This window comes from Bufo gargarizans, chromosome 2, assembly GCF_014858855.1.
Source record: "Bufo gargarizans isolate SCDJY-AF-19 chromosome 2, ASM1485885v1, whole genome shotgun sequence".
NCBI classification, from domain to species: Eukaryota; Metazoa; Chordata; class Amphibia; order Anura; family Bufonidae; genus Bufo; species Bufo gargarizans.
In genome coordinates, this window is record NC_058081.1 from 343,618,332 (window position 1) to 343,645,495 (window position 27,164).

The 27,164-nt window shown below is 43.4% G+C and overlaps 1 protein-coding gene across 2 annotated transcripts in view; it reads left to right on the plus strand.

The window, feature by feature from the left end:
- NR1H4 (nuclear receptor subfamily 1 group H member 4) overlaps nt 1-24,854 on the plus strand; it is a 113,069-nt gene extending 88,215 nt beyond the window's left edge. For both annotated transcript variants that reach the window (XM_044280638.1, XM_044280637.1), the window contains 4 exons: nt 5,543-5,636; nt 16,547-16,693; nt 22,821-22,934; nt 24,356-24,854. In XM_044280638.1, the coding sequence (XP_044136573.1) occupies nt 5,543-5,636; nt 16,547-16,693; nt 22,821-22,934; nt 24,356-24,594 (594 nt within the window). In that variant the 3' untranslated portion in view covers nt 24,595-24,854. The remainder of the gene's footprint in view (nt 1-5,542; nt 5,637-16,546; nt 16,694-22,820; nt 22,935-24,355) is intronic.
- The last annotated feature ends 2,310 nt before the right edge of the window (nt 24,855-27,164 follow it).

The window sequence follows — 27,164 nt, forward strand, 5'->3', positions numbered from 1 at the left end:
TTGAATGATATTATCTTGTATAAGTCCTGTATTGATAGGAAAATGTAATTATCTTACTATCCAAATTACATTATTCACATCTTTTTTACATAAGATGTACTCTCATTCACAATGTACCTAATTAAATCAGAGAATTGTCAATATTTCCCATAAAAGAGCATCTAATACAATAAAAAGCTTGTTAGATATGTACCTACAGTACCAGGTTTAAAAGAGCTGGCCCACTGAGAAGGCTTAACAACTGGGTGAAGAACACTTAAAAATGTTCAACCATTGGATACACGTTTTATGGTACATACAGATTTTACAGCTTGCTGAAAATGTTCCCCATGAGACTTGGTAACCTGCAATTGTCTGGTGGAACAAAGAGACTACAGGTACCAGATGTTGAGGAGATGTTCATTCATTTATGATCAGGTTACCAGCTTTCATACATTGGAATAAAGCAAGATGTTACATGTGCAGAAGCAAGGTTTGGGGGTGGTCCCAACGCTACACTGGGTCGCCTGGACACCGTTCAGGTGTCATCGCCCTTTGCTGCCCTCCGGAGAGGATGCCAAGGTGTGGTGCAATTAAATGGGGAAAAAATCCAGAGTCAGGGTTTACAGTAAATCACTGTGCTTCTTTACTGGAGGAGCTCAAGTGGAAAACAATTCAGGCAATGCATTGAGCAGCTTCTCCAGTCTCTTCCCTGAGAGAAGAAGGTTGTGTTCCGAGGAAAGACCTCAGATAGCTGTCCCTCTCTCTCTCTCAGAAGACTGGTGTCCTGGCCAAAGGGCTTGTAGCCCAGAGTCTTTGTTTAAGTTATCCGACTGGTCCTCTGGTCAAAGGGCTAATGACCCAGGGTATGTGCCAGAGTATCCCCATCTCAGCATTTTCTTCTAGTCACTAATGCAGTCTGGCAGAGTCTCTTCTACTAAACACTGTTCCCTATCTGCAGACACTCTTTAATTAATCTTCTTATATAGAGTTTCTAGCTAAACAACAACCTTCCAGTGGGAGGGGTGGAGTGGAGAACCCTATCAGAACCATTGTATCAATTAGAGTCTGCCACAGACAAGTACATGACTAAGCAGTTTTCCCAGACATAAACAATAGAGCTAAACCAGACAGTCAAAACTTTGCATAGTCCCTTAGAGTAACTGTGGAATATGTCTAACTTCCCAGAGCATAGATAGAAAGTCCCAAAGTCTCTAAGCACCAGCTGGCCTTGCATTAACGGTTTCCACAGTCCAGTGCAGATGATAAAGATATATGCAATAACCATGCCAATTAACAGGATATATTACAATAAACATATAAAATGCAGTTCAACAACATAAAACATTACAAGTGCACACAACAGCATAAATTACAGTACACGTTAACCCTTCCAAATGCAATAAAGTGGGGAGTTGATGGTTTAGCGTAGTAGCAGTAGGGGCAAATGTCCACAAACGTCCATAGTCCAAAGTAGCCTATCTCTAGGGCACTACACATGCTACTTCCTAAGACCCGTTTTAGTTATTTATATTTGCAATTGTCTGTATGAATGGAGCATAAATGAATAACCTCATCTTCTATTGAAACAACCATGTGCATTGCTTGGTTTATCTGAATAGATATTCACAACTGTTTTGCAATATGATATTATGAAATTATGGAATGATATTACTAGCTCATACTAGATTTGGTTAACATTTTCCAAAAATTGCACAGAAAGAAAAATATAGATAAATATATGAAAAAAATTATAATTACAGCTATCACATTATTCCACTACACAACTTTCCATAAAAATCTGACTCATGTACGTTTAATCTTTATTTATTTTTAGCTCCAAAGTCATTAAATTATTTTAGAGATTTAAAACAACTTTAAAAGATCTTAGGTGGTATCATAAAGAGGTAATCCAGTGCTTACTTTCTGGCGATAACAACTATTTACTTCCTTGGGGTTTAAGCACTAATCCTTGGTGAATTTCATAATCTTGGCTTAAGTATAAAGTATTAGTGTCTAGCTAAATCTGCTGATTCTGTGTATTTTGTTTCCTCTTTTCATATAACCCATTGTTAAGAATACAACAGTTTTTCTGCTATCTGGCTTCCATTCACTTCCATTGATGGTGGGGTGCAGTGGCGTAGATACCAGGGAAGCAGGGGAAGCGGCTGCTTCGGGACCCCAGCTCAGAAGGGGCCCGGAAGCAAAGGGCTGCGGTCAAACAGTAGGCAAATGACAGCAGCACTATAAAGTTTATTTTGCAAGGCTGCCTCCTCTCCCTGGTACGTGTAGCGATCTCAGCCCCATCTGTGCTCCTAGCAGATCTATTCCCCATTGCTGAGAAGATCAAGGGCACTGCACATGGAATCAGCCAGAAGCAGTGCTGGAGATGGCAGCACCAGGAACATCTCAGCAATGTAAGGGACCGCCCCCTTAGCAAGGAGCAGGCTAACCAATGAGCATTAGGATAAAAAGGGGTGTGCTGATTGGCTGGTGTGATCCAAGGGGAAGAGACCTGTGCACTCCTAAACAGAGTCCTCCCTCCTCAGGTTAGTGGATCGTCCTTCCTCATGCCCCTTATACTCCCCTCTGCTCCCAGGTGCCTCACTGCTTCCCTCTGCTTGTCTCACTGCTCTCAGGTGCCTCACTTCTTGCCTCTGCTCCCTCCTGCCCCCAGGTGCCTCCCTGAACATTGGGTTCCTAACTGCTCCCTTCTGCTCCCAGGTGCCTCACTGCTCCCCTCTGCTTCCAGGTGCCTCACTGCTCCCCTCTGCTCCCAGGTGTCTCACTGCTCCCTTCTGCTTGTCTCATTGCTCCTAGGTGCCTCACTGCTCCCCTCTGCTTGTCTCACTGCTCCTAGGTGCCTCACTGCTCCCCTCTGCTTGTCTCACTGCTCCTAGGTGCCTCACTGCTCCCCTCTGCTTCCAGGTGCCTCACTGCTCCCCTCTGCTCCCAGGTGTCTCACTGCTCTCTTCTGCTTGTCTCACTGCTCCTAGGTGCCTCACTGCTCCCCTCTGCTCCCAGGTGCCTCACTGCTCCCCTCTGCTCCCAGGTGCCTCACTTCACCCTTCTGCTCCCAGGAGCCTCACTACTTGCCTCTGCTCCCTCCTTCCCCCAGGTTCCTCGCTGCCCCTGATGCTCCTTCCTGCCCCCAGGTGCCTCACTGCACTTGATGCTCCTTCCTGCCCCCAGGTGCCTCGCTGTAGATACTTTTACATTTTTACATAGGGGCCGGCTCACCATGCCCAGCCACTCTGCATCACATTCATTAAAAGGGTGCCCGCACTGCCAAGCATCTGCCTGCCCCCATACATGATGATGAGTTGAGCTGCCTCTTCTGCCTGCCTGCATAGCGCACTGCCAGCCAGAGAACAAGCTTGCAGCACACTATGTAAATTAATCTCATCAGGTAGCACATTTGCATCCCGCCCACTAAGTGAAGTTCTCCTCAAGGTGTGCAGCAAGCAGGAGAAGCAGGCAAGAGGAGAAGCAGCACGGCAGAGGGAGGAGGGAGGCACAGCAGGCATGCACAGCACTTGATTTTCAGATATGTGCCTGGGCTCCCCTGGTCCTCCTTTGCCTTGCCTACTGCTGCACTAGGGCACAGTGGTTCTGGGGCTTCTCTGGGCATGAGGAAGGAGGAGGGCAGAGTCCAAGTGGTTCACTCTTTCCTCCTGCACTTCACAGACTGAGAGTGGAGAGGAGGAAAGGCCAGGTACAGCAGCAGGCAAAGTCCTGAGTGTGCAGCCATAGGCTGCCATCCCAGTCCCCCCCAGCCTCCTATATAATAAAAGGCATGCATCTGTTATAGTATAGGAGGCTGGCAGAGGCTGGGATGGCCACCTGGCAGCTGCATGCTCGGGCCTTCAGAATGCAGCTGCCAGGTAGCCAGATCACAACCTCTGCCCAATCCTTTCTCTGCCAGCCTCCCGTACTATAGCATAGTACATGGCATCCTCCACTCTCTTCTCGTTGTTCCGCTATCTACTAGTGCTTATTATGGCACTCTTAAAGAGGACCTTTCATCAGGCTAGCTCTAGTCTAATTATTATCCTACCTTATAGGGCGACCCCCACTGATGCCATGGCACATATATTTTTTTTTCTAAAGAACCCACCGTTCGTCCGCTGTTGGCCCCGTATAGTTTAGCACCTTATATTATTATGAGGTGACTCGGTTATACTAGGCGGAGACTTGTATTTTCCCTGGGAGTGGTTATCTTCTATCTGGCTGTGAGCGCATCCAATCAGAGTGCCCCGCTCTTAGCCAGGGAGAATGAGCTCAAGTTCTCGCGAGAATATTAGTGATCAAAAATTGGGCCAATAAAAACTACAGTTCATCGACCAGAAAGAAAAGCTTCAGTTCTTTACACAGAAATATTTTTTAAAAAACTTATAGCTGTCAGAAAATAGTGATACAAAGACGGTAAGTGAGGGGGGCCCCCTTAAATTTTTTCCTGAAGTTCTAGCTAAGTCCCTGGTGGGGTGAATAGGATAGGCTCTTTAATGTTAGGCCTCTTTCACACGGGCATCCCGGATTTGTTCTGGATGTGTCGCGTGTGCATTCCGGGAAAACCGCGCGAGTAGGCATGCAATTGCAGTCAGTTTTAGCGTTCTGATGTTCAGTTTTTTCCGCACGAGTGCAATGCGTTTTGCACACGTGTGAGAAAAAAACTGAATGTGGTACCCAGACCCGAACTCGGACTTCTTCACTGAAGTTCGGGTTTTGGGTTAGGTGTTCTATTTATTTTATTATTTTCCCCTATAACATGGTTATAAAGGAAAGTAAAAGCATTCTTCATTCAGCAGGACCTGCGCTGACGTCACCGCCCTCACCACGTCATCAAAGGTCCTTTTGCAGGTCTTGAAAGAAGAAGAAAGTAGACGATGCCGGCTGTGCGAACAAGAGGATGAGGTGAGTTCATTTTTTTATTTTTAACCCCTCAAGGCACATTTTATTAAGCATTCTGTATTAAGAATGCTATTATTTTCCCTTAAAACCATGTTATAAGGGAAAATAATACAGTGATTAGACATTAATGGGGTTGCTCATCATTATCATCTCCTAGCAACCATGCGTGAAAATCGCACCGCATCCACACTTGCTTGCGGATGCTTGCGATTTCCACGCAGCCCCATTCATCTCTATGGGGTCCGCGTTGCGTGAAAATAGAATATAGAACATGCTGCGATTTTCACGCAACGCACTATTGTATATATATCTCTTTTAAATTCCATGTGCTTTTTAAGGTGTGCTACAACATTTCCTGGAGGTCGTAAAGATAATGATCAGATAAAGATAAGTCCATAAACTAGATGCATATCAGATATGGTGTACTTAGGGTAGGGACACTATAAATGTGTCATTCAGGCGGCATGAATGTCAATCTGTGATAAGATCTACAATCACGATGTGAACTGCAGATAAATTAACCTCCACAGAATCCCATTTCAAGGTTTTCAAAGCTTAAAAAATGACTGGAGCCTAATTTGACATATTGACAGATATTTCTCAGTTCAAAATAATATATGATTTACTAAAGTAATGTTTTGTTCTTTTATAGGAAGACCTTAACACTGATGACAACTTTGTATTCCTGACAACTATGGCTACAAGCCATGTTCAGATCTTAGTAGAATTTACTAAAAAGATACCAGGTATTCAAGTTTAGATCAATGAATATAATGACATGTTTTCTTAATGAGGTTATAGTCTTTTGACAATCACTGGCGAAACAAGATTTGACAGCTCTGTCTGTAACCCCCCACTCTGCTCTCCTGAACTCACATCCTTGCAACCAAATAAAATAAACTTAAATCAAAAGATGTCAGCTTTAAGGAAATTTAAATAAGCTACAGATCAAGTTTTTAAAGAGCTTGTTTGATTTATTTCACAATGAAAAGGACTGAGCAACCTTCCATATAAGAGAATATATGCAGGCTGCACAAGAAAAACTGTTGAAAATGTTAAATAAAACCTAAATACTTATATAGCATCTGTCACCATGATCAACCCTATAAAACCAGGCATACTGTCTGGTAGGATTGATCATGTTGAATTAAATAAGCCCTCTATTGCTACAAATGGACATACTGTTGCAACATAATTATTACTTTTTTTTTATTATTAATTTTATTTTTGCGCAAATGAGGTGATCGGAGCACTACTCCCTCTCATGACCTGATTGACAGGGCCACACATCCTCACTGTTTGGATGCCTGACCCTGAAAGCTACATTAGACTAAAGGCTATAGACACCATTGGCATTTTTTTTCCTAAAATGCATGCATTTTAGCCAAAATCATTTAAAGAGCATCTGTCACAATCATCAACCCAATAAGGCATTCTCACTGTTGGGGTGTCTGGCCCTGAAATCTAGCGCTTGCTCTGGTGAAATTTCATTCTTGCATGCGTGGCTGACCTCAGGAGGGTCTCCCCACTGAAATTTGGCTGCACAAGTGCAAGTTACTTCAGTCTCCTCCCAGAACAGAGGATGTTCAGCTTCACTGATCTAAAAGTGAAGCCGAGAGTCTTCTCTTCTGAGACAAGACTGACAATATTGGCACTTGTGCTGTGCAGATCTCTTTGGGGAGAGCCTACTCTTGATTTCAGGAGGTGCTCTCTGCTCTGACATGTGCACTGCATAAGTGTAGATGATGGCATTGATGCTTGTGCAGTGCAAATCTCAGAGCGGGGAGAGCCTCCTGAGATCAACCATGCATGCACCAATTAAGTTTTGCCTGTGCAAGCGTGAGATCTCAGAGCCAGGCATCCAAACAGGGAGTATGCCTGTTTTAATAGGGTTGATCATGGTGACAGAAGCTCTTTAAATGATTTTAGCCAAAGTGCATGCATTTCAAGAAATGTCATCAATGGTGTCTATTGTCTTTCATCTACTCTAGCTGTTATATAATGTATATTGCTGATATCTTTATAGGTTATATTGAGAAAATGGGAAAGTCTGCTTCCAGTCTAGAACTATAAGACACATGCGATGAGCAGATAGAGAGGCAGCCTGGCATTCCTTTTAGGACTCTCCTTTAGGGTACTTTAACCACTTCAGCCCCGCTAGGTGAAACCCCCTTCATGACCAGGCCACTTTTTACACTTCGGCACTACACTCCTTTCACCGTTTATCGCTCGGTCATGCAACTTACCACCCAAATGAATTTTACCTCCTTTTCTTCTCACTAATAGAGCTTTCATTTGGTGGTATTTTATTGCTGCTGACATTTTTACTTTTTTGTTATTAATCAAAATGTAACAATTTTTTTGCAAAAAAATGACATTTTTCACTTTCAGCTGTGAAATTTTGCAAAAAAAACGACATCCATATATAAATTTTTCACTAAATTTATAGTTCTACATGTCTTTGATAAAAAAAAAATGTTTGGGCAAAAAAAAAAAATGGTTTGGGTAAAAGTTATAGCATTTACAAACTATGGTACAAAAATGTGAATTTCCGCTTTTTGAAACGGCTCTGATTTTCTGAGCACCTGTCATGTTTCCTGAGGTTCTACAATGCCCAGACAGTAGAAAACCCCCACAAATGACCCCATTTCGGAAAGTAGACACCCTAAGGTATTCGCTGATGGGCATAGTGAGTTCATAGAACTTTTTATTTTTTGTCACAAGTTAGCGGAAAATGATGATGATTATTTTTTTTTTTTTTTCTTACAAAGTCTCATATTGCACTAACTTGCGACAAAAAATAAAAAATTCTAGGAACTCACCATGCCCCTCACAGAATACCTTGGGGTGTCTTCTTTCCAAAATGGGGTCACTTGTGGGGTAGTTATACTGCCCTGGCAATTTAGGGGCCCAAATGTGTGAGAAGAACTTTGCAATCAAAATGTGTAAGAAATGACCGGTGAAATCCGAAAGGTGCACTTTGGAATATGCGCCCCTTTGCCCACCTTGGCAGCAAAAAAGTGTCACACATGTGGTATCGCCGTACTCAGGAGAAGTTGGGGAATGTGTTTTGGGGTGTCATTTTACATATACCCATGCTGGGTGAGAGAAATATCTTGGCAAAACACAACTTTTCCCATTTTTTTATACAAAGTTGGCATTTGACCAAGATATTTTTCTCACCCAGCATGGGTATATGTAAAATGACACCCCAAAACACATTCCCCAACTTCTCCTGAGTACGGCGATACCACATGTGTGACACTTTTTTGATGCCAAGGTGGGCAAAGGGGCGCATATTCCAAAGTGCACCTTTCGGATTTCACCGGTCATTTTTTACAGATTTTGATTGCAAAGTACTTCTCACACATTTGGGCCCCTAAATTGCCAGGGCAGTATAACTACGCCACAAGTGACCCCATTTTGGAAAGAAGACATCCCAAGGTATTCCGTGAGGGGCACTGCGAGTTCCTAGAATTTTTTATTTTTTGTCACAAGTTAGCGGAAAATTATGATTTTTTTTTTTTCTCTTTTTTCCTTACAAAGTCTCATATTCCACTAACTTGCGACAAAAAATAAAAAATTCTAGGAACTCGCCATGCCCCTTACGGAATACCTTGGGGTGTCTTCTTTCCAAAATGGGGTCACTTGTGGCGTAGTTATACTGCCCTGGCAATTTAGGGGCCCATATGTGTGAGAAGTACTTTGCAATCAAAATCTGTAAAAAATGACCGGTGAAATCCGAAAGGTGCACTTTGGAATATGCGCCCCTTTGCCCACCTTGGCATCAAAAAAGTGTCACACATCTGGTATCGCCGTACTCAGGAGAAGTTGGGGAATGTGTTTTGGGGTGTCATTTTACATATACCCATGCTGGGTGAGAGAAATATCTTGGCAAACGACAACTTTTCCCATTTTGTTATACAAAGTTGGCATTTGACCAAGATATTTTTCTCACCCAGCATGGGTATATGTAAAATGACACCCCAAAACACATTCCCCAACTTCTCCTGAGTACGGCGATACCAGATGTGTCACACTTTTTTGCTGCCAAGGTGGGCAAAGGGGCACATATTCCAAAGTGCACCTTTCGGATTTTGCAGGCCATTTTTTACACATTTTGATTGCAAGGTACTTCTCACACATTTGGGCCCCTAAATTGCCAGGGCAGTATAACTACGCCACAAGTGACCCCATTTTAAAAAGAAGACACCCCAAGGTATTCCGTGAGGGGCACTGCGAGTTCCTAGAATTTTTTTTTTTGTCACAAGTTAGCGGAAAATGATGATGTTTTTTTTTTTTTTTTCTTACAAAGTCTCATATTCCACTAACTTGCGACAAAAAATAAAAAATTCTAGGAACTCACCATGCCCCTCACAGAATATCTTGGGGTGTCTTCTTTCCAAAATGGGGTCACTTGTGGGGTAGTTATACTGCCCTGGCAATTTAGGGGCCCATATGTGTGAGAAGTACTTTGCAATCAAAATGTGTAAAAAATGGCCTGCAAAATCCGAAAGGTGCACTTTGGAATATGTGCCCCTTTGCCCACCTTGGCATCAAAAAAGTGTCACACATCTGGTATCGCCGTACTCAGGAGAAGTTGGGGAATGTGTTTTGGGGTGCCATTTTACATATACCCATGCTGGGTGAGAGAAATATGTTGGCAAAAGACAACTTTTCCCATTTTTTTATACAAAGTTGGCATTTGACCAAGATATTTATCTCACCCAGTATGGGTATATGTAAAATGACACCCCAAAACACATTCCCCAACTTCTTCTGAGTACGGCGATACCAGATGTGTCACACTTTTTTGCAGCCTAGATGCGCAAAGGTGCCCAAATTCCTTTTAGGAGGGCATTTTTAGACATTTGGATCCCAGACTTCTTCTCACGCTTTAGGGCCCCTAAAAAGCCAGGGCAGTATAAATACCCCACATGTGACCCCACTTTGGAAAGAAGACACCCCAAGGTATCCAATGAGGGGCCTGGCAAGTTCATAGAAATTTATATTTTTTTCGCATAAGTTAGCGGAAATTGATTTTTTTTTGTTTTTTCTCACAAAGTCTCACTTTCCGCTAACTTAGGACAAAAATTTCAATCTTTCATGGACTCAATATGCCCCTCAGAAAATACCTTGGGGTGTCTTCTTTCCAAAATGGGGTCAGTTGTGGGGTGTTTGTACTGCCCTGGCATTTGAGGGTCTCCGCAATCATTACATGTATGGCCAGCATTAGGAGTTTCTGCTATTCTCCTTATATTGAGCATACAGGTAATGAGATTTTTTTTTCCGTTCAGCCTCTGGGCTGAAAGAAAAAAATGAACGGCACAGATTTCTTCATTCGCATCGATCAATGTGGATGAAAAAATCTCTGCCAAAAAAAAAAAATGGAGGGGAAAGGCGTCTGCCAGGACATAGGAGCTCCGCCCTACATCCATACCCACTTAGCTCGTATGCCCTGGCAAACCAGATTTCTCCATTCGCATCAATCGATGTGGATGAATAAATCATTGCCGGGATTTTTTTTTTTTATATATATATATATACATACAAAGTGCTTGCCAAAGCATAGGAACGCCGCCTCCTCCTCAGCTCGTATGCCTCGGCAAACGTATCTGTCACTGCAGAGGAGAAAATCCCGTCTTGCAGCGCCGCATACACCGACTTGCGTGTAATCTGACAGCAGCGCAATGCTTCTGTCAGAATGCACATCGGTGCTGCAGCTAGTAGATCGGTTGGTCCACCTGGAAGGTAAAAAGACAAAAAAAAAAAAAAAAAAAAAAAGAAAAAACCAGGCCACAACGCAATAATTTTATTAACTTTGGAACAGAACATGTAACTTTAACTTTTGGAACTAAACATTAACCTGTTTGCTTACCTGTTTTTTTTTTTTTGTTTTTTTACCTTTATAGAACAAACCTCTCCTTCCCCATGGGTCAATGTGCAAAGCGCAAATCGCCCAAAGATGTGGCGAAGTGCGTTATGCACTTTGTCCCATGTGAAAGGAGACGTTTGCAGCAGCTGTGAGTGAATGGGCCCTAATAGCCCTGTGTGCCTATCCTGGTGAGATGATCCCTATGCTAATAGTGTACCTGTGTGTGGTACTTCCGGAAACACTCTCCAAAGCATAGGGCAGGGTGGTCGGGACAGTCAGGACAGAAATAGCGGGTGTCACGCCTTATTCCACTCCTGCTACAGACACGACATTTTTTTCGGGGTGGCGGTCGGTTTGAGGTACCAGCAACGACACTGGGGAAGTGTCGCTCGTGTAGACGGCTAACTACACTGGTGGATGGGGCCACGGAACCTCCTGGATACAGGAGGTTCGCGATGATCTCTTCCTGAAATTTGAGGAAGGATCCAGTTCTCCCAGCCTTACTGTAGAGAACAAAACTATTGTACAGAGCCAATTGAATTAAATATACAGACACCTTCTTATACCAGCGTCTGGTGCGTCGGGAAACTAAATACGGAGCCAACATCTGGTCATTGAAGTCGACCCCTCCCATGTGGAGGTTATAGTCGTGGACTGAGAGGGGCTTTTCAATGACACGGGTTGCTCGCTCAATTTGGATTGTCGTGTCTGCGTGAATGGAGGAGAGCATGTAAACGTCACGCTTGTCTCTCCATTTCACCGCGAGCAGTTCTTCGTTACACAGTGCGGCCCTCTGCCCCCTTGCAAGACGGGTGGTAACGAGCCGTTGGGGGAAGCCAGCGCGACTAGTTCGCGCGGTACCACAGGCGCCAATCCGTTCTAGAAACAAATGCCTAAAGAGGGCCACACTTGTGTAAAAATTGTCCACATAAAGATGGTACCCCTTGCCGAATAAGGGTGACACCAAGTCCCAAACTGTCTTCCCACTGCTCCCCAGGTAGTCAGGGCAACCGACCGGCTCCAGGGTCTGATCTTTTCCCTCATAGACCCGAAATTTGTGGGTATAGCCTGTGGCCCTTTCACAGAGCTTATACAATTTGACCCCATACCGGGCGCGCTTGCTTGGGATGTATTGTTTGAAGCCAAGGCGCCCGGTAAAATGTATTAGGGACTCGTCTATGCAGATGTTTTGCTCTGGGGTATAAATATCTGCAAATTTCATGTTGAAATGGTCTATGAGGGGCCGAATTTTGTGGAGCCGGTCAAAAGCAGGGTGGCCTCTGGGACGGGAGGTGCTGTTATCACTAAAGTGCAGGAAACGCAGGATGGTCTCAAATCGTGTCCTGGACATAGCAGCAGAGAACATGGGCATGTGATGAATTGGGTTCGTGGACCAATATGACCGCAATTCATGTTTTTTTGTCAGGCCCATGTTGAGGAGGAGGCCCAGAAAAGTTTTAATTTCGGAAACTTGGACTGGTTTCCACCGGAAAGACTGGGCATAAGAGCTTCCCGGGTTAGCGGTTATAAATTGTGTGGCATATCTGTTTGTTTCGGCCACAACTAAGTCTAAAAGCTCCGCAGTCAAGAACAGCTCAAAAAATCCCAGGGCCGAACCGATCTGAGCTGTCTCAACCCGAACTCCAGACTGGGCAGTGAAAGGGAAAACTACGGGTGCGGCGGAAGTTGGGGACTGCCAATCAGGGTTTGCCAGCACCTCTGGGATTCTAGGGGCTCTACGGGCACGTCTTTGCGGTGGCTGCGACGGGGTCACTACTGCACGTGCCACCGTACCAGCTTCAACTGCCCTTCTGGTGCTCGCTACTTCACCAGGTTGTACGGCAGTGCTGGTACTAGGTCCAGGAAGGGCTGGGCTGCTGGTGTATGCCTCACCACGTAATCCGACAGCACCAGCCCCACTCTGCTGCTCTTGAAGCGGATCCTGCGCAACCTGCGGTCTAGCGACACAGGGCCGGGTACGCCTGCTGCTATCAGGGACCTCAGCCTCCTCGTCCGAACTTTGGGTCAGAGAGCCACTGCTTTCTACAGGTTCGTATTCTGACCCGCTGGATTCATCAGATGAGGGTTCCCACTCCTCATCCGACTGGGTCAGAAGCCTGTAGGCCTCTTCAGAAGAATACCCCCTGTTAGACATGTGGGCAACTAAATTTCGGGGTATTCCCTGAGACTACCCAAGAAAAAAAAAGCAAGCCTGTCTTACAAAGGGGAGCCTAGCGAAGTACCGGAGGCCGCTGCGGTTGATAAAAAATATCAAAACTGATTTTTTTATCGCCGCAGTGCGTGTAAAGTGAATGTGCAGTGATCAAAAAAAAAATATTTTTTTGTCACTGCGGTGGGGCGGGCGTGGGCAAACGCACGTGTGGGCGACCGATCAGGCCTGATCGGGCAAACACTGCGTTTTGGGTGGAGGGCGAACTAAAGTGACACTAGTACTATTATAGATCTGACCGTGATCAGTTTTGATCACTTTCAGATACTATAAAAGTACAAATGCTGATTAGCGATACGCTAATCAGCGAATAACGGACTGCGGTGCGGTGGGCTGGGCGCTAACTGATCGCTAACTACCTAACCAAGGGACCTAAACTATACCTAAAACCTAACGGTCAATACCAGTGAAAAAAAAAAAAGTGACAGTTTGCACTGATCACTTTTTTTCCTTTTCACTAGTGATTGACAGGGTGATCAAAGGGTTAATTGGGTGCTGGGAGGTGATCTGGGGGCTAAGTGTACTGTAGTGGGTACTCACAGTAATGATGTGCTCCTCTGCTCCTCTCCTGGAACCAACCGACCAAAAGAAGGAGCAGAGGAGCACAGCAGCCATATAACCCCATCATATTTACTAATATGATGGGTTATCTGGCTGCTGATTCGTTTTTTTGAAAATCATCAACCTGCCAGCCAATGATCGTGGCCGGCAGGTTGATGACGAAGTTCTTCTTTGAATTTTGCCGGCCCGCGATGCGCATGCGCGGGCCGGCATACCCGAAAATCTCGCGTCTCGCGAGAGGACGCACCGGCGCGTCCAGCCAGAACAACACGACCGCCGCGAAGACGCAATCCTGCGTACGGCGGTCGTGAGGAGGTTAAAGGGGTGTAAAGCTAAACAAAAATAGTTGGCAGTGGGGTCTGAAGGGCCTAATAACATAAAAGAAGAAATACTCTCCCCCACTGTTCCCCTGCTGCTGTAGTTCTGCTCAAGTCACCACTGCTCTCCAGTGATGGTTAGTTCGCAGTGTTTGCCAACGAACACATGCGGGCTGCCATCTTGACTCACCCGTCCGGCGATGCACAGGTAAGCCCTTACCTGTGCCTGTGCCAGGAGCCGGTCACTGGGAGCAGGCAGTTCCGAGAACAGCCGCCGGGGGCCTTCATCGGGCTGTTCTCGGAACTGCCTGCTCCCGGTGACCGCATTTGATTTCAGACCGGCTCCCGGCACAGGCACAGGTAAGGGCTTACCTGTGCATCGCCGGATGGGTGAGTCATGATGGCAGCCCGCATGTGTTCGTTGGCCAACACTGCAAACTGACCATCACTGCTGCTCTCTAATTACTGCTCCTGCCTTGACAAGCAGGAAACGGCCTCTCAGTCAATCAGGAGGCTGCCCATTAGAGCAGAGTTGTTTTGCACAATATGGGATTTTTTTAATTATGTAATGGAGATTTCAAGGTTTTAAACTACATGTCAGAGTAACTGGAAAAAACCCTATCCCCATTTGTTGGAATGAGTTATTTTGAGCATCAGTTGAGCTCAGTTTGTGTCAGTTCTGTCAGGTTTCAGTTATTTTTGATGGAAGAAAACATCCTGTCTTTTTTACTTTTTTCCCCATCAAAAAAACGCAAACTGACCACAACTGATGCTCAAAATGAAATGAATCAGTTTATTTTTTTTAGTTTCTCTGATGGAATAAAAAATATATAAATACGTTATTATGATTACAGAAATAACAAATGCTGTTTTGTGATATTTAATAGTAAGTATGTTTAAAAAAAAATGCATGTATTGCAATGGTTTTTGCTCCACTCTTTTTAGTAACATTAACTTTCCAGAAAAGTGAAACATTTACCTTCCAGCTTTTAGTTTACCATAAAATAAAAGCTTTTTAGGCACAGAAAATCCTACCTTTGTAACAGGTTATATAGTATAGTGGTAAACTTGCTGCCTGCTGTACAGAAGGTCTTGGGTTCAATTCCTAACAGAGACCAGTAATATATTTTTTAGTAAAGGTTATGGCAGAAAAACTGAACGTTTACTTTCCAGCTTTTTCGTCTCAAAAGGAAATCTGGAAAGTAAAAGTGCCTAAAAACTACTAAACAGTATTGCTATATATTTAATATTATGCCTGTGAAGAAAATAGTAATACTGTTTAGTAGCTTTATAGGCACAGAAAATACTATATTTTTAACAGTGAGATTCTGGGGTTCAGTTCCCAATAAAGAGCTGCAAAATAATTTCTTTAGTAAATGTGTCCTGGAAGAGCAACACTTCCCCCAAACTCATATTTTACTTCAAATTGTTTTTTTTATTGTTTCATAGCAATATGAAAAATACACTGAAAGTTAATAAAAGGTCTTGTACATATCAGCATACTGAGATAACAGCCAATACAATAGGGATACAGATATTGAATGTATCGTTATATCGCATTATCAGGTAAAACACAACATAACCTGAGGAAAACCATGATCAAAGGGTAAGTAGGGAGGGGTTTAGGAGACATGAGGGGGGAAAGGCAGAGGGGAAGAGGGTATAGGTGTAGGTATAATTAGTCTTAGTATCACCCCCAAACTCATATTTAAGTGAAGGGCCAAACAGCTTCATTAGTATTTGCTGCACTGAAATGAATACACATGAGGCTGACAACCCAAAGAGGCTGAGCCTCAGGTGCCCGGGTACTGCCATGATAGCGACCCTGGGTTTAAAATTAGACAGGCTGTCTAGTCATGCACTGGATCTATCACAGTGGCTCAGGCTGGATGATAAATGAGATGTTTCGATATACACTATTGTCAAACTCTATACCAAAAATGTCCCAAAAAACCATTGCAACAGAGTCCTATGTGTCACATAAAAAACACTGAAAAGTTTATTTTTTTAACCTAAGAGATAAGTTATTAAGAGCCAGTAAACCAACAAATCTACTAAATAGCATAAAAAAAGTCATTAAAGGGGTTGTTCGGCTGATTCTGTACAGGAAATCACTGAATGGCTTGGGAACACTTCCAGAAATCACTGTCTCCACAAATGCAAGTTACAGTTGTATCATGCAAAGAAGAAATCAGTCAACATGATCCAGAAACGCTGCTGTCTTCTCTGGCCCAAAGCTCATTACAAATGGACTGAGGCAAAATGGAAAACTGTTCTATGGTCAAATTAATGAAAATTTGAAATTCTTTCTGGAAACCAAGGACGCCAGGTCTGTGGATAAAAGTGGAGAGGGACCATCCAGCCTGTTATCAGTACATAGTCTAAGTTTTATGCCACCTATAAGTTGTCATTGTTTCATTCCAAAAATGCATCAAAATGTTGGCACATTTTAGGGGCACAGAGGCGCATTTAGACCATACCCATTTTGCCACAATTTCAAGTCCTTTTCTCAGGAAGCCATGCACCCTTGTTGTATTAGGAGTAAAATGGCTAGAAAACAGTGTAAAACAGTAAATGTAATGCAAAGCATGCACGCTAGTTTTTTGGCACACGATGCAGGGAATTTTCAATATAAATCTGTACCAAAGACTCATTAATGTCTCACTTTTTTAGGTTTTCAAACATTAGATCATGAAGATCAGATTGCTCTGCTAAAAGGCTCTGCAGTTGAAGCAATGTTCCTTCGCTCAGCTGAGTTTTTTAATAAGAAGCTCCTTGATGGATACACAGACATCCTTGAAGAGAAAATTCGAAATAGTGGTAAGTTTAGTCTAGAAAACATATGTCTGCTCATGAATACTTCACAATGTTCTGCTCCAGTTGCTGATACTTTGTTTGTATTGGATTGACTTGATTGTTGTGATAAGAAGAGCACATCAAGTAACCGTCTTTCAGCTGTCTATCTAGAGCTGATATCATTGTGTTTGTAAAACATACATTGCTATTTGAATAACAAATCCCTGGAATTTGGGCACCGGATCTTTTCAAACTCAAATGCTTTCATATATTTGCTAATTAATCTAATAGGTTGCTGAATAAAAATGCATAAAAATGAGATAAATGGTTATGTTTCACAGACAGAAGAACAACTATTTCATGTTTTTATACAGGATGCATCCCCAGAAAATGACCTACTGTCCAAATGAAGTTTTTATGAATATACTGTATATATTATATATATATAGCTCTAAAAGGCTTCGTTAGCAGGTTTCGGCCAAACATACCGTTTTGTCCGGCCGACAGCTGGCATTCATGTCCGAACAGGCTAATGGAATAGCCTGCTGGATAACCAACGCAACTATGAACAAAAGTCAATTATCATGCCAGAACCTGACCTGCTACATGATTGTTTGGTAGGCCAGTTCAACCCTGATATAATATAATACAAAAGATAAAAATTATGTATAGTTTCCTAGGCAAATCTGCTTGAAAGCGGCCTCAAGGTGCACCATGAAAGATCCCTGCAAACATTAGCTTACAGTCTAAGGCCTCATGCACACGACCGTTGTGTGCATCCGTGGCCATTGTGCCGTTTTCCGTTTTTTTTCGCTGACCCATTGACTTTCAATGGGTCCGTGGAAAAATCGGAAAATGCACCATTTTGCAGCCGAGGCTGTGATCCGTGTATCCTGTCCGTCAAAAAAATATGACCTGTCCTATTTTTTTGACGGACAACGGTTCACGGACCCATTCAAGTCAATGGGTCCGTGAAAGAACACGGATGCACACAAGATTGGCATCCGTGATCCGTGGCCGTAGGTTGCTTTCATACAGACGGATCCGAAGATCCGTCTGCATAAAAGCTTTTTCAGATCTAAGTTTTCACTTCGTGAAAACTCATATCCGACAGTATATTCTAACACAGAAGCGTTCCCATGGTGATGGGGACGCTTCTAGTTAGAATACACTACAAACTTTGTACAAGACTGCCCCCTGCTGCCTGGCAGCACCCGATCTCTTACAGGGGGATATGATAGCACAATTAACCCCTTCAGGTGCGGCACCTAAAGGGGTTAATTGTACTATCATATTCCCCTGTAAGAGATCAGGGCTGCCAGGCAGCAGGGGGCAGACCCCCCCCCCTCCCCAGTTTGAATATCGTTGGTGGCACAGTGTGCGCCCCCCATCGGGCCCCCCCTTCCTCCCTCTATTGTTAGAAATCATTGGTGGCACAGTGTGCGCCCACCATCGCCCCCCCCTCCATCCCTCTATTGTAATAAATCGTTGGTGGCACAGTGTGCGCCCACCATCGCCCCCCCTCCCTCCCTCTATTGTAATAAATCGTTGGTGGCACAGTGTGCGCCCACCATCGCCCCCCCTCCCTCCCTCTATTGTAATAAATCGTTGGTGGCACAGTGTGCGCCCACCATCGGCCCCCCTCTCTCTATAGCAGTAACAACATTGGTGGCAGTGTGCGGCCTCCCATCTCCCCCCCCCCGATCATTGGTGGCAGCGTGGTTCCGATCGGAGTCCCAGTTTAATCGCTGGGGCTCCGATCGGTAACCATGGCAACCAGGACGCTACTGCAGCCCTGGTTGCCATGGTTACTTAGCAATAGTACAATAGTAGAAGATTCGTAGTTACCTGCTTGCTGCTGCGATGTCTGTGTCCGGCCGGGAGCTCCACCTACTGGTAAGTGACAGGTCTGTGCGGCGCATTGCTAAAGAACTGTCACTTACCAGTAGGAGGAGCTCCCGGCCGGTCACAGACATCGCAGCAGCAAGCAGGTAAGTATGAATCTTCTACAATTGTACTATTGCTAAGTAACCATGGCAACCAGGGCTGCAGTAGCTTCCTGGTTGCCATGGTTACCGATCGGAGCCCCAGCGATTAAACTGGGACTCCGATCGGAACTACGCTGCCACCAATGATCGGGGGGGGGGGAGATGGGAGGCCGCACACTGCCACCAATGTTGTTACTGCTATAGAGGGGGGGCGATGGTGGGCGCACACTGTGCCACCAACGATTTATTACAATAGAGGGAGGGAGGGGGGGCGATGGTGGGCGCACACTGTGCCACCAACGATTTATAACAATAGAGGGAGGAAGGGGGGCCGATGGGGGGTGCACACTGTGCCACCAACGATATTCAAGCTGGGGAGGGGGAGGGGGGGTCTGCCCCCTGCTGCCTGGCAGCCCTGATCTCTTACAGGGGGATATGATAGTACAATTAACCCCTGCAGGTGCGGCACCTGAGGAGTTAATTGTGCTGATCACGGCCCCCTGTAAGAGATCGGGTGCTGCCAGGCAGCAGGGGGCAGTCATGTACACAGTTTTTCAGTATATTCTAACCTGAAGCGTCCCCATCACCATGGGAACGCCTCTGTGTTAGAATATACTGTCGGATCTGAGTTTCACGATGTAGCTCATATCCGACAGTATATTCTAACATAGAGGCGTTCCCATGGTGATGGGGACGCTTCAAGTTATGTTCGGGTGTCCGCCTGGCCGTGCGGAGGCAAGCGGATCCGTCCAGACTTACAACGTAAGTCAATGGGGACGGGGACGGATCCGTTTGAAGATGACACACTGTGGCTCAATTATCAAACGGATCCGTCCCCCATTGACTTTCAATGTAAAGTCTGGACGGATCCGTCTGAGGCTACTTTCACACTTAGAAATGTTTTAACAATATAATGCAGACCGATCCGCTCTGAACAGAGCCACCGTCTGCATTATATGAACGCAAGTGTGAAAGTAAAGGGACTCCTGACTTTACATTGAAAGTCAATGGGGACGGATCCGTTTGCAATTGCACCATATTGTGTCAATGTCAAACGGATCCGTCCCCATTGACTTGCATTGTAATTCAGGACGGATCCGTTTGGCTCCGCACGGCCAGGCGGACACCAAAACAACTTTATTTTCATGTCCGTGGATCCTCCAAAAATCAAGGAAGACCCACGGACGAAAAAACGGTCACGGATCACGGACCCACGGACCCCGTTTTTGCGGACCGTGAAAAAAAACTGTCGTGTGCATGAGGCCTAAAGAGAAGCCTCGTAACGACGCTGCTTCAGAGACACTAGAGAAAGAGGAGTCTAGAAAGGACTACAGTGAGTGTACTCTCAAACAAAAATATGGTATATATATATTTTTCCATTTGCCCTGCCGTTGTTTAATAAAGACAACCTCTGTCCATATATCTTATTAGGTCATAAGGACATCATAACTCATCCTCAGAACTGTGAAGGAGATCGCTGCATGTAAATGAACCCCCCTCAATCCTGCAAATGTATAGTCAGAACAGTTCTTTTGTTATGCAATCAAAGGGTTATGCCATCTAAGAATGTTATAGCATATCATTATGATATGGCATATCATTCTAATTGGTGGGGTTTCAAAATCTGACATCCCCACTAGTCCGTAGAATAAAGGAAAAACCGTTTAAGTGTTCCATAAATCTCATATATTTTAGTTAGAGGGGTTGTCTGGGCTAATAGGTGATCAATGTCAGATTGGTGGGGGTCTGAATTCTGACATTCCCATTGATAAGCTGTTTGAAGGGGCTTTTTAATAAGGTCTTACATACATACTGTGATATGCGTGTGAAGAAGCTTCCAATCTTCTGGCCATACGGATATATTAACTCATCATTTTCAAAGATAGAGCAAGAAAAAGAGAACAAAGCATTATTATAAGTCAAATTGGTGTCCTTAGAGAGATATATGACCAGCACAAACAATATTATATTAACTCATTACCAGGATTTTAATACTAGTGACCTATCCTCAGGACAGATTATCAATTTCACATTGGTGGGGGTCCAACACCCAGCACCCCCGCTGAACAGCTGGTTTCAGAGTTGCAGAGAACGCTGCGCTTGCACAGAGTGCAGCCAACTCTTCATTGTTTACCTGCATGCTGTTGACATCGCAGCGCAGCGACATCCCAGTCACTTCAATGGGATAGCCCCTTCCTATTCAAGTGAATGGCTTCTTGTAATTACACCTGTTCGCCACTGTGATTTCGATGGTGAGCAGATAAACAATAAAGAGAAGGCTGCGCTCACACAGAGCATGTCTTTCTCTTCAACCAGCTAATTGGCAAGGGTCCGACACCCCCACCAATCTGATATTGATGACCTATGATATTGATAAGGCTAGGTCATCAATATTAGAATTTGGAAAACCACTTTAAAGACAAAATGTAGACCTGAAACAAGCATGACTACATATACTTTCACACCATCAAACACCTTCCTTAGGAACTAGCATGGAGATTGCAAGCCAAGCCCTTTTGTCCATCATCAGTATCTGACCTCTTCTAGAAGGCCAATTTAGCTGCAAAGGGGGCATCAACTCCAAATGAATGCTTATGGATTTAGAATGGGATGTCATAAAAACTCCTGTAGGTGTAATGGGTAGGTGTCCCAACACTTTTTCTCCATATAATGCATCTCTCCCTATCCAATCCAGAGTGTTACATTATGGAAAGTTCTGTTTATAAGCTACAGGTAACAATTGTAAAAGGTTGGCTGTGCATATAGTGCCATCTAGTGGATTATCATGTCATGATCCAGATTGTGAATACAACAAGTACTTTATTACAGTTTACCAGATGCTCCTGTCGAGTAGACACTTGAATATATTAAGTGTCACAGTATAAGTCATGCATTTATACAGATTCATACACATAACAAAATATTTTAAAAAAGTGTGTGAAGACTTTCTGAATGCATTGCACTGTAGAAATTACATTATTTGCATGAAAGGGATAGATTTTAGTCACAGTATACTATATCCCCTAGTGGGGCTGAAAAGGAACAAAACAACCAAACAAACTGGGGGTGTAAACATTTTAATGAAATGATAATGAAAATGGTGTATGGAGCACATAGTATTTGTAAAGAATCTGCCCACCAGGGTTCTCAATTTGGGGTTTACAAGTCTGATGTCTTTAGAACCACAAAAACTGTTGGAAAGGCTGCATATTTGTATATTGAGAAGACAAATAAACTGTAAGGCTGGCCACACACAGATCTATGTCAGCAAAACCTACAGATTTTGGCCGATCCAGTAGACAGTGGGCCTCCTGACTCTTAGGGTCCATTCACATGTCCGCAGTGTTTTGCGGATCTGCAAAACACCGGGCTGGCACCCCAATGGAAATGCCTTTTCTTGTTCGCTGCTGCGGACAAGAATAGGACATGTTCTATTATTGCAGAAGGCACACGGGCGTTTTTTGCTGAGCCGTGGACCGGAAGATCAGGGCTGCGGACCGGAAATGCGGATGCGGACAGTACACTATGTGCTGTCTGCATCTTTTTCATCCCCATTGAAAATGAATGGGTCCGCACCCGTTCTGCATAATTGCAGAATAGATCCGGACCCAAAGTGCGGAGGTCTGAATAGATCCTTACTCTTGGCTTATTTCATTGGAGATAAGAATCGGGCATGTTCAATTTCAACTGCCCAAATGCAGGCTCGGTCGAGTTGAACATGCATATGCATGGAACATTGAGACAGAGGGTTGACAGTCATCAGCTATGGTATGTGCATTCCCAACTTAAAGCTGGAATCACAGGTCTATTGAGCCAAAATCATAAGTGGATCAAAAAGAATGGGAAATATAATGGAATGACTTCCACTGCTCCCACTTTTGCTGGGCCCACTTTTGTCTTTTGCTAAAAAAAAATTGCATCAAAACCTGCACCAAATCAATAGTATAGCTAAAAAGAGGTAAAACAAACTCAAATGTTTTAATCAAGCCTATGACTGTGGTTAGTGATCATTCATAAGAAATGGGCAATATGTTGTAAATGTCATGATTTCTGGTATAACACAGTAAGGTTATGATAAATATAGGAGGAAAAGTGACTGAGCTATGTAAGAAGGTGTAAAGTTCTTCTCAAGGACGAATGATTGGTACTGTGCTCCTTTCTAGGGATATCACATGATTACCTTATTCCAATGTTTAACTTTTATAAAAGTCTTGGAGAACTGAAGATGATTGAGGAAGAATATGCTATTTTGGCGGCAATAGTCATTCTTACACCAGGTATGTTGTCAGTATATTGAAATAAAATGCATAGCAATGAGCGGAACGTATTAGGATACCATAGAAATCTACATTTACTTGCTTCCTGCTTCCCACACATCAGCTTCAAGACCTAACTGTCACTTGCCATGATAGTTGCCATGCCATTTGATAGCAGAAGCATAGAATGAAATTACTGTAAAAAACTGTAAATATTTAGTGAGAAGTGTAGCTCCTAAAATGCTAAGTGTGACAACATTATTGTACATTACATTAATTAAGAACATGCTACCTCCCGATCACAACACTTAGGTCCCTGCTGGCTAGTGCCAGGTAAAACTATGGCTATATGCATACAAAACAATAATCTAGTTAGTATTATGCAGAGCTGTTAGGAATATCTCTGTGGCTGTGTATGTTATTATTGAATTACTCCCATTGATATAAGAAAAGTGGACATTTGTAAGTGCAACGTGCCAGTCCGCAGGGGTAGAACACGCGAGGTACACGGTGGGCGGGAATGTACATACAGTTCATTGGTTACTCACGGTTTAGCAGACGCCTCCCTGGCCCAGCAGTGCAGTGAAGGGGAGAACAGCACTGGATTCTCTGGGGCACACTTGGTTACAGGGGACACCGGCCAGGTGGTGGTTGAGGTGCCCTTGATGGTGGATGGTTGCTGAGTGCTTGTGAGGCTGAGCCCCTGGTTTGAATAATGTTGTGATGCCAGCACCTTGAGAAAACAGCTCTTTGCCTTGCTTCAGTCTTAGTTGAGGTAGTCCCAGTCTTGATCTTCTACACAAGTGATATGACAGAATCCTTATCTGTCTTAAGAATAACGGTGAGGCTGCCAGAAGCTATTAAGTCCTTCACCAAATTACAAAGGCGCCTAAAGCCTATAATAATGGCCTTGTCCTTCCTTTGTCTTGATCCACTAAATATCAGAAATCCACTTGTTGCTCCTGAAGAATAAAGGTAGACTTCCCTCTGCCTGTCTTCCTGGTTTAGATCCTAAGGTCTGTAATGGCTTCCCTGGGCCGTGAAGCTCCAGATAGCTGGGAGGAGAGGGAACCTCTCCCTTCCCCTATAGCTCCTCACTCCATCTCCTTAGAGAGAACCCACAATCTCTTCTAACTAGGCCTGAACTGCACTATTTATACTGTGGTGCTACCCCCATCTAGTGGTGGATGTATGTAGTGCACCACACAGCCTGGTAAATAGGAATATCACAGGATGACATAATACAGCATGATATACAGATGATAACAAAAAGCTTTTACAGTTCCCACATAAGCTAGTGCATAAGAATCTCAGCAAATTTTCTGGTATTTTTCTCATAAAGAATAGTGTTTGCTGATTCACCTTTCTACAGCCGTTATTTACAGGAATTTAAAAGAATGTGGTGACATTAATATTTTTATTTTTTTCACTATTAACTCCAGATCGACCATACATCAAAGACAAGGAATCTGTGGAAAGACTTCAAGAAACGTTTCTGCATATTCTAGAAAAGCTGTGCAAGCAATATCACCCTGACCATCCTCAACAGTTTGCTCGACTTTTGGGACGTCTCACTGAGTTAAGGACATTTAGCCACCACCATACAGACATGGTGATGTCATGGAGAGTCAGAGATCACAAATTTACACCCCTTCTGTGTGAAATCTGGGATGTTCAATAGTGAAGATGCTTCTATCCAAAAACTGCAATTTCATCTGGATTTTTTATGTCACACATGCCATCTATAAACTAGACATAATTGTCATTCTAATGGGATATAAATATATTTAAATACATAAGAGTAATTCACATTTATGTTTGTATTTGTATATATACCGTATTTATCGGCGTATAACACGCACTTTTTCCCCCTGAAAATAGGGGGAAAATGATGTATGCGTGTTATACGCTGATATAATGTTAAGAAGCCATGTTTTTACATACCGGATGTATAACATTAAGACGGCGCAGCGCCTGCCGCAGCTCCCTCCTCATGCGCCGCCTGTCCCAGCTCCTTCTGTCATGCGGCGCCTGCCCCAGCTCACTCTGTCATGCGCCGCCTGCCTGTTCATTCATAAAGTGAGATAAGCAGGCAGGCGGCGCATGAGGAGGGAGCTGGGGCAGGCGGCGCATGAGGAGGGAACTGAGACAGGCGGCGCATGACCGAGGGAGATGCCGGTCTGCGCCGTCTTAATGTTATACCTCCGGTACTACAGTAAGTACCGTACAGCGCGTCTACAATTAGATATAGAGATCAGATTGAATGTTTAACAGTTGCGGGGCCCGGTGTATTAGAGTAAAGTCACTGCACCGGGCCCTGCCATGAGTGTCCCCGCCTCCTCTCTCCACACTGATCCATCTGATGGGGGATCTGTAGATGACACTTATGGGGATCTGTGGATGACATAAGTGTCATCCACAGAGCCCCATAAGTATCATCCTTTTACATTATTTACCTTATAATGGTAATAATATTAATAAAAAAAAGTTCTGAGCTACCCTTATTTTGCTTCAAAGTTCTTTATTTGAAATTTAAATTTTTTTCCTGAAATTTCCCTCTTAAAATGAAGGTGCGTGTTATACGCCTGAGCGTGTTTTACGCCGATAAATACGGTAAGTATCTTTGTACAACCGATTTCTTTTTATTCTTTTTTTTAGTTGAGACAGTTCTTGAAATGATGAATTAGAATATATGGACTTGTTCATTCAGATGATATAATTTGCATAATAAATAACTAAGCTATGTTTTTTGTCTTGGGAATGGACATATTCTGAGTTTATCCATCTACTGGGGACCACAGTAATGGGGTCCATGTACTACGGTTGTACTTCTGATTGGTATCAGAATTTCACTGTATGAGCAAAGATGTATAATGTAACTTGCTAGTTATATTCTATTCCTTGTGTGACATCATGGCTGCCATATATGCACACCAATATCTTACATAGACCATTTTAAAACCTTGAGGTAGGCATAAAAAATCTGAAGCATAATAAATTTGCCTCAAAAACAAAATGTATTTTTAGTTTGCAATATACCGGTAGTTTTGGATCTTTATGATTAGTAATTAACCCCATAATGAATCTCGTATCAATTTGGCTAATGACTTTTGCTCAAGAAAGAGATTTTGGTGAGCCCCATTTAATATGCTTTTTTTTAGGGCTCATGGATATCATAGAGGGAGGTTACCTGTTTGCAACCTCCCCATTACCTAGAGTAGATAGCCATTGCAAACAGAGCTCTGAAGCACTTGGTGAGACAATGTATTATTTAACCCTTTTAAGACTGGGTGATTTTCTGTTTTTGTTTTCTACTCCCTGACTTCCCAGAGCCATAACTTTTTTATTTTTCTGTTTACATAAAAAAAAATCCAAATGAAACAGTAAAAAAAACTGGGCCACAGTTTTTACAGGTTTTATATTCACAGTGTTTCCTATGCGGTATAACTGACCTGTGCCCTTCATTCTATATGGTCAGTATGATTACAAGAAAACCAAATTTGTATAGTTTTTCTTGTGTTTTAATACAAAAAAAAAAACTTTGGGAAAAATATTTTTTTCTTTTTATCCCCATATTCTGACCCCCGTAACTTTTTTTTATATTTGTGTCTATGGAACTGTGTGAGGGCTCATTTTTTTGGGCGGGATCATTTATACTATTTTGGGGTGAGTATGACTTTTGATCACTTCTAATTAAATTTTTGGGGGAGCTGAAGTGATAAAAAAATGGTGAAGTGGCTATTTTGAATTGTTTTTCTGTTACACCATATGGGATAAATATTTTTATATTTTAATAGTACAGGCGTTTTTGGACACGGTAATGCCTATCATTTTTAAAAATTGTTTATTTTAATTTGGGGGAAAGGGGGGATGATTTAAGCTTTTTTGTACTTTTTTCCTTTTTTTTAAGTCACTCTAGGTGACTATGACAAGCAATGATTAGATTGCAGTCTGTAATGGATATTTAACCATCACAGAATACAGCATTCAGTATGTTTCTATGCAGTGCTGCAACCTGCAGGCCTGTATTGAAATATACTAGTGACAGACTTTGGAGCCTCAATGGCTCCAGCCTATCACTGTAATGTAACAGCTTCCCTGATCTCAGCAGGGGGAAGCTGTTACCGTGCCAGAGTACGCGGCTCCCGCATTTTGACTACTCAGATGCCGTGGTCACTTTTGACTATGGCATCTGAGGGGTTAAATTTCTGATATTGTCATTAAGCGATTGCAGACATTAGCTCTGGGCGT